Consider the following 7,538-nt stretch of genomic DNA (forward strand, 5'->3'; position numbering starts at 1 on the left):
GCATCGGGTCTTCCGTTTTCTCTAATTTGAGAATCGCATTCTTAATCTCCACTGAATCTAATCGACCATTCCCATCAGAATCCATCGCTTTAAATAAGACCATCATCAGCGTTAATTTATCACTGTACTCGCGACACGTCTCAAAGACTTCTAAACACGTCATTAAATGGATAAACTCGGTGATGTCCAGTTTCCCGTTCTGATTCAAATCACAAAGATCAAATAAGTACGACTGAAACCCACTCCCAGGTCCGCCTTCTTTGATCTTTAAATATTTGAAGAGAAAAGGAAATAACTCCTCTTTGCTCACCAACTTGTCGTTGTCTTTGTCACAAAATCCATGTAAAAAGTGCACACTGAACTCACACATTATTCCTTTTTATATAGTTTCTTTCCACCAAAAATGCCTCATTCACAATCACACTAGAACTAAAATTAATTTGTTTGTTTAATGAGAGAATGAAATTATTGAGGAAAAAATCGGGGGTTTTGATAAATCATAATTATAAAAAAAACAAAAAAATCAATTGTATCATAATATATATTATAAATATAATAAATATATAATTATTGTATGTCAAAAAAAATTAGTTTTTTTTGTTTTCAATAACTAAAAAGTTAATTATTTTAAATGGTTTTTTTATTATTGCTTTACTATATTAAGTATGGAGAGAATAAAAATGAATAAAACACTAAATGAATAACAATTCAATAAGAAATGGTTTATGTTACTTAAATTTACTCATAAAAGAGATCACAATTGTACACACAACGAAGATTGAGGATATGTATGATTGAGAACATGAGCAAATCGTTGAATCATTTTGGCTTTATTATATTGATGATTGTGAGAGTGTCGTCGTCATATTTTTTTAATATCTCAAACACATCTTTTTTGGATTTTTCAATCTTCTCAACTCGTTGAGCACAATGCACAAAAAGGTCGTTAATCTCAGTTAAAACAGTGTTAGTGTCTTTTAAATTCTTATCGATTGTGCCAAGAAATATATCAGTACCTTTTATAGGAGGGATGTATGGTAATTCCATCACAACAGACCCACTATCAAACGAGTATTGAAGTTCCCGAGTAAGGTTTTCGTGGTTTCTCATTACGGCGTTAATCAATCTCCTTTCATCTTCTTTAATCGTTTTCTCCATCTCTGAAAATAGTTTGCATATATCGTGTGTTGTTCTGGCAATTGCAATCCTTTCATTTGTCACATTTTCTGATTCCACCTCTCTCGATTTTGGAGTGACTGAGATTGAATCTTGTTGTGTGTCACTCACAATCTCCCCACCAGAAAAGACCACCGTCCGAATAATTGGAGAACTCTCTTTAATGGGTGGCGTGTGTTCTGGGGTTACAGATTTCGACTTCAATGGAAAAGCCTTTTTTTTTGCTTTTCCATGTCGGTGCATTTTTTTATTTTTTTAAGTTTTTTATTTCGAAAAAAAATTAAAAATGAACTTTTTTAAACTAAAATTTCTAACCATTGTTAGATATTTTATCGGAATGTATTGTAAGTGTTTGTACACAAAAAAATACATGAAAAGAATTTTGAAAAATATTTATTTCCAATATATTTTTTTTATTGAACTATAATACCAAATAGCAAATAAATAATAAATATAATTAAAACTTATTAATCAAACAGTAAAAAAGTGTAAATTAAAAAATCAATAAATGTACCTATTAATTATAGTAGAAATAATCCTTTAAAAATCAAAAATCAAAACTTGTTATGAAATTTATAAAAAAAAAAGAAAACTCATTAAAGAACTGAATTTTTATTATATAAAAACCATGAACGTGTTACTATTACTAGTGGTGATTTCCCTGTCTAAAGCCTTAGTCACCGAACAAGGACACAGTCCGATTTTAGCCGCAAATTTGGTGACGACGGAGCGTGATTCAGTCGAGTTGTCAAAGCGTATTCAAGTGAACGAAGACCGTGAACGACTCTTGAACGACCAGCTTCAAATGCATTATCGTGACTTACGTCTTGCTGCAAATCCAACAACACGCGCACAACTTGAGCGTGGCATAGAGTCCATTCTGAGTGAATTAAAAGTTCTACGTGCGGCATCACGCAAGTTTTTGGATAAGTTGCGACTGATTGCCGACGGCTTGGTTGGTGTTGAGCGTAATGAGTTCATCCGTAAGCACCGTCTCGAGAGATTTGTGGGTGAATCGACTAAGGTGAAGACCACAAAGATTTTGCGACAACAGAACAAAGAGATCCGTAAAGTGGCGAAGAAGTCTGCACGGAAATACGGCAAAATTGCTGCAAAGGCGGCAGGAAAGAAGGCGGCCGTTGAAGCGAAGAAGAAGTTTGGAGAGGACAAACAGAAGATCAAGATGGAGAAGAAGAAGGCGGAGAAGAGTGTTTATAAGAAGGCGTTCCGTGCGATCATGAACGAGGTGAAGAGTGTGGGAGTTGGTATGAGGAAGGACCAACTGGAAAATAAGTCTGCAGAGATCGTCTTAAATACCGTCAAAAGTGACAACCCCAAGATTGCGATTGACCCGAAGGAAATGAAGAAAGCCGTTTCGCACGTTGTCAAATCTGAACTGAAAAAGAATTTGAGTAAAAAAGAGATGAAGGAGTTGTCAAAATCCGAGAAGGCGGAACAAAAGGAGAAGAAAGCGGAGAAATCGAAGATTGAGAAGAAAAAGAAGAGTAAAGCGGAACGAAAGGCCAAAAGGGCGGCGAAAAAAGCGGAAAAGAAAATACAAAAACAGACTTTAGAGGTCAAGAGACAAGAAATTAAAATGCAGAGAGAACTCAACAGAGAAAGAATGAACAGCGCAAACGCCGTGAGAGTGAAAAAGGCGCCAAAAATCAAAAACCCAGTGAGAGAAACGAAAAGAGCCATTGAGAAGACTGTTGACAAAGTCGAGAAGAGAGCAAAACGTGAAGGTTTGAAACCCATGAAACATCAACTCATTCAACGGAAACAATTGCCGGATCCATTTGAAGGAGCTCCAACCGTCAGACAACTTGAGATCCAAGATAATATCAAACAAAAAAAGGCCGAAGAAGTCAAACAAAAAATGAGAAACCAACTCTTTGAACCACAGTTTGAAACCCCTCAACAGAATTATAACCCAACCTATCAATATGGACCTATGATGGGATTCAACGAACAAAGAGCGTACATGGACTCGCTCTTCCAGAACTACGAAATGCCCCCCGTCTTTGCTGAAAACTACCAAGTCGATCCAATGGTGTTGGACAACTACTACGGACAGCTCTTAATGTAATCCATCCGTCTTTTTGCAGTTAACTTCTTTTTCAAACTTAAAACCGAATGTTTTAATAACTGTATTAACAAATCACTTCATCACGTTGTCAACAGACTCCAAACTCCTTTTCCATTCCGACTCAGAACGCGTCAGTGTTCGTTCGTGGAAGGATTGTCTGTATGTAGAAAGGCGTAACGACTTTCGATCGGAACATTCCGGGAAGACGTCATAAAACTTGTCGATGAATGCTGCGAAGAACGGTTTGAGTTGGTCGAGGTTGGTTTGGAAATTCTGGTCTATTGGGACTTCGAAGAGGCATGGGACCCACACTATAGCCAAATTCAATGAAGACATTTTATTTGTATCAGAATACGTATTGATCTTGTAAAAGAGGCCAAAGAGTTCCCTTACAATCGGGATATGATTTTTTGGTAACATTTTAATGAAACTTTTCAACGTCCCCGTGTTAAATGCTTGTGAGTCTACTTTTTAATACTTTTTAAATTTTAATACAAGTAATACTATAATATATAGTTTTAAAATGGTTTTAAATAGTATACACGAGACTCTACTAAGCAGTATAGTATAATGAATAATACCAAACTATTAATTGCCATTGCTCTGTCCGTCAATTGCTTATTGAATATTTTCTGTGGGAGATTTCGAAAGAATCGCTTCAAGACTGAAGACATCACGACGAAATCCATTCCGTCGAAATCCATTACGCCCAACCGATGTGACACTTCGTCGATATCTCTATCAGAAGGAGCGAGTCTAAATATGCCTTCGGTGGTATAACCTTTGTTCTTAATATTTTCAATTAAGTTTTCGATCCCGAACGGAACGGCCCCTTCTCGTTCCTCCAATTTCAAAATCTCGTCGAGTGATTTACCCATGTACCCCCCTACACACTTTTTATATTTGCAGAAGTACTTTGTTTTTTCGATTCGGGCCTTTGTCATAGTTAAAGTGAAATTCTCGTTGCCAGAGGCTGTGATAGCCCCGTCTTGAAAGACGCGATAGAACGCTTCGATCAACCCGCCGACTTTCAATTTGAATTCCCAGGACCCCAAAGTTAACGACAATTGAATCTTCGTCGCGTCGGAATATTCTTTGGGCGGTTGTGACCACCACGACCAAATATTCCACTTCGCCTGCGGCGTATAGCTTAGAAGTGCACTGGTTAATGGCTGAAGACATGTCTGTTGCAAGTCTTTCGTCGACTGATTGATGCGATTCACCTCCTCTTTAAGGTCGTAAAACGACTCCGAAAGCTGTTGCTGAGCTTCCGAAAAGGTGATCAACGGCTCTAATAACTTCGAGCGAAGGCGATTCGGATTTTCAGTTCCTTTTGCAGATGAGAGCTGTTGGAGGAGTTGGGTGTACTCACTCATTTCAGTGTGAATCTGTTCGAAGAGAGGAAGAAGCGTCGACGTGTACCGTTCAAACGTGTCAACACACCGATTTAACACAGTGACATCATCTAAATATCCATCTAACTCATTTGATGAGACATTCGTCATTCCGTCCTTCTCACTTTTGAGTTGAGATTGTTTTTTCAAACTCTCACTGGTTAGTGTACTTTTCTTCGTCTTTTTCTTCAATTTTGGAATGGTTTTATTTTAATTTTATTTATTATGATTTGTTATTAGTGGGTTTTTAGACAAACCAGAAAAATAGTATAAATGAACCAATAATTTACTAAATGTTGTTTCAAAATGTTTTTAAAAGCCCGAAAAATCAGAGAGAATTAGATTGAATAAAGTGGAAAGATAAGATTCAAAGGGGGAAAAAAATGGTAATATAATAGTAAGAATTAAGTTAGAAAACTAGTAACGAGGGAAGATAACCCTACAAACTCGATAATTGGGATATCGATATGGCTCCGCACAAAGCAGGACTCAGCAAAGAGCAGAAGAAGCAAAAGAAGAGCGACTACTTGGCCAAGATGAAGAAATATTTTGACGAGTACAAAGAAATCGTCATCGTCCGTGTCGACAACGTCGGATCTTCGCAATTCCAGATCATTCGAAAGGAGTTGAGAAGCACATGCGAGTTTGTGATGGGGAAGAACACTTTGATCAGAAAGGCAATTAAGATGGAGATGGAAGCTCACCCAGAACTCGAGCTCCTCTTGGAACACATCAAGGGCAACGTCGGATTCATTTTCACCAAAGGAGACCTCCACGCATTGAAGGACAAATTAGCCGAATTGAAAAGCCCATCCCCAGCCAAAGCTGGTATTATTGCCCCAAATGATGTCATTGTCCCAGCTGGTGATACTGGATTGGACCCAACTCAAACTTCTTTCATCCAGGCTTTGAACATTCAGTCCAAGATTACAAAAGGTCAAATTGAAATCATTGGAAACACCCTCTTGATTAAGGAAGGAGAAAAGGTCGGCGTTTCACAAGCCGTCTTGTTGCAGAAATTGAAGATCAACCCATTCAGATACGGAGCCGTCATTGATACCATTTACGACAACGGCGTAGTCTACGGTGCAAGCGCTTTGAACTACTCCGACGCTGATCTCGTCAAGACCTTCCAACAAGGTGTACAGGCTGTCACTTCAGTCTCTCTCGCAGCTAACATCCCAACAGAAGCCGCCTGCCCACACATCATGCTCAACGCTTTCCAGGCTTTGCTCGGGTTCTCAAAGGCCACTGGTGTCAAATTCCCATTGGCTGACAAAATCTTCGAGAACATGTCCTCTGCCCCAGTCGCTGTCGCCGCAGTTGCCGCATCTGGAGCCACAGAAGAGAAGAAGGAAGAAGTTCAGGAAGAAAAGAAAGAAGAGGCTGAGGAAGACTTTGGTGGATTTGGTGATCTTTTCTAAGGTGTGATGAAAATTGATACTCCTTTGATTTCCGGTTTTGAGTTTTTTTGGTTATTTTTTAGGGTTTGTACTCATTGAGGAAAATGATAAATAATAAAAGTTGAATGGTTTTCTGCTGGAAAAATCAAAAGCAAACTCGAAAACAAGACGTTGTGATGGCGTGTGTGTATACGTGGACCACTTCTGAGCTTTTGGTTTTGTTTGAATCGATCCAGTTCTGTCAGAAGACCAACCGCGACGACTGGGATTGTGTGTCGCAACTTGTGAAAACAACAATGAGTGAGACGGGGATGACAATGAATGAAAAATACAACAAGTATGGGTGCTCCTCGCAATACAACGAGTTTGAGTTGAAGTATCATACAGCTGCTGGCGAAGGCAATATTGTCGATTACGCGGTCAACTTTTTACGAGAAAAACGTGTTGGTGAACTTGAAAAGGAGATCCGAGAACGTGAAGGTCACATCTCGTCACTGAAAGATTCCTTCCAGTGAGACCCCCGATTTATTCAATTTTTGTGATTCCATTTGGTTTTGATTGCCCTAACAACAAAAATTAATCAAAATGGTATTAAATGGCCCTCTCTTACTTAGTCAGAATCAATATTTCCTCTCATTTCGTTCAGTGTTTTCGACAAGATGTCTGGGAATTGTGGGTTCTCAACAGCGTTCTTTATCGTTTGGAATGATTTAATAATAAGTTGCGTCTGCACTTCATTCTTTTGCGCAATCAAGTATTGTTGAGCGTATTCGTCAAAATACTATTAGTGAGTGTTGTCGGTGCTATACAGTAAAGAAGAACAAACTCGGTAGCGCTTCATGAGCGATGCCAAACATCCAATCGCTCTTCCTTGAATTGATGAAAAGAGATATGCGTCGAGTGATGCCTTAGTCATCATCTTAAACGTTTCGCTGAAATCTTCCATCTTTCGTTGGTAGTCGTTCATGTCTTCTGTTTCTCGCGCTTGGATATTATCGACCAACTCAAATATAATAGTAATAATCGTAATGCACGTACGAACAACGTTGTTGTCTGTCATTTTCAGTCCTGCAATCAGCAGTGACAAAAACTTTTGGAATGGCTCGTTGCTCAGTTTAAATACAAATTTGTGGAGCGTCGTGAACAATCCGTTTAACATCACAAATATGATTGAGCGGAGTTTCGGATCAGTCAGGATTTCGTCATTGTTCCTCATACAAACCAGTTTGACGGAAGTCTCAACCATATTGTTCAGTGCTGGGTCGTTATAGAAGATGAGGACTCCATATGGCACATACGACCCCGTCAACAAGTTGTTATATATCCCATACACCTTTTCAATCGCTTTATCCGCATATGGCTTTGGCAACACTGGCAATAACGTGATGATGTTCGACATCGCATTCACAACGCCTCGGAACAACAATACGGAGTTCGGCGATGAGTTCGAAAAACTGATTCTGCTGTATTGTTGCG

General features: G+C 38.7%; 7 protein-coding genes across 7 annotated transcripts; 3 read left to right on the top strand and 4 right to left on the bottom strand.

The window, feature by feature from the left end:
* Window positions 1–370, bottom strand: EIN_492920 (hypothetical protein; the record flags this gene model as incomplete). The annotated part of the gene is made up of 1 exon (XM_004255726.1): window positions 1–370. A coding segment is annotated over one exon (370 nt), but the record flags the coding sequence as incomplete, so codon positions are not given.
* A 449-nt stretch (window positions 371–819) lies between these two features.
* EIN_492930 (hypothetical protein) lies at window positions 820–1,419 on the bottom strand (the record flags this gene model as incomplete). The annotated part of the gene is made up of 1 exon (XM_004255727.1): window positions 820–1,419. The coding sequence occupies one exon, from the start codon at window positions 1,417–1,419 to the stop codon at window positions 820–822; it is 600 nt and encodes a 199-aa protein (XP_004255775.1).
* A 385-nt stretch (window positions 1,420–1,804) lies between these two features.
* On the top strand, window positions 1,805–3,265 carry EIN_492940 (axoneme-associated protein mst101, putative; the record flags this gene model as incomplete). Its single annotated transcript, XM_004255728.1, has 1 exon — window positions 1,805–3,265. The coding sequence occupies one exon, from the start codon at window positions 1,805–1,807 to the stop codon at window positions 3,263–3,265; it is 1,461 nt and encodes a 486-aa protein (XP_004255776.1).
* Window positions 3,266–3,337: 72 nt separating this feature from the next.
* EIN_492950 (T-cell activation Rho GTPase activating protein, putative) lies at window positions 3,338–4,770 on the bottom strand (the record flags this gene model as incomplete). The annotated part of the gene is made up of 2 exons (XM_004255729.1): window positions 3,338–3,729; window positions 3,852–4,770. 2 exons carry the CDS (start codon window positions 4,768–4,770, stop codon window positions 3,338–3,340), a joined length of 1,311 nt encoding a protein of 436 aa, XP_004255777.1.
* Window positions 4,771–5,126: 356 nt separating this feature from the next.
* EIN_492960 (60S acidic ribosomal protein P0, putative) lies at window positions 5,127–6,083 on the top strand (the record flags this gene model as incomplete). The annotated part of the gene is made up of 1 exon (XM_004255730.1): window positions 5,127–6,083. The coding sequence occupies one exon, from the start codon at window positions 5,127–5,129 to the stop codon at window positions 6,081–6,083; it is 957 nt and encodes a 318-aa protein (XP_004255778.1).
* Window positions 6,084–6,238: 155 nt separating this feature from the next.
* EIN_492970 (hypothetical protein) lies at window positions 6,239–6,577 on the top strand (the record flags this gene model as incomplete). Its single annotated transcript, XM_004255731.1, has 1 exon — window positions 6,239–6,577. The coding sequence occupies one exon, from the start codon at window positions 6,239–6,241 to the stop codon at window positions 6,575–6,577; it is 339 nt and encodes a 112-aa protein (XP_004255779.1).
* A 95-nt stretch (window positions 6,578–6,672) lies between these two features.
* On the bottom strand, window positions 6,673–7,524 carry EIN_492980 (exportin-7-B, putative; the record flags this gene model as incomplete). Its single annotated transcript, XM_004255732.1, has 2 exons — window positions 6,673–6,843; window positions 6,889–7,524. Coding segments are annotated over 2 exons (807 nt in total), but the record flags the coding sequence as incomplete, so codon positions are not given.
* Window positions 7,525–7,538: the final 14 nt, after the last annotated feature.

This window comes from Entamoeba invadens (assembly GCF_000330505.1).
Source record: "Entamoeba invadens IP1 unplaced genomic scaffold scaff_1105074726209, whole genome shotgun sequence".
NCBI lineage: Eukaryota > Evosea > Mastigamoebida > Endamoebidae > Entamoeba > Entamoeba invadens.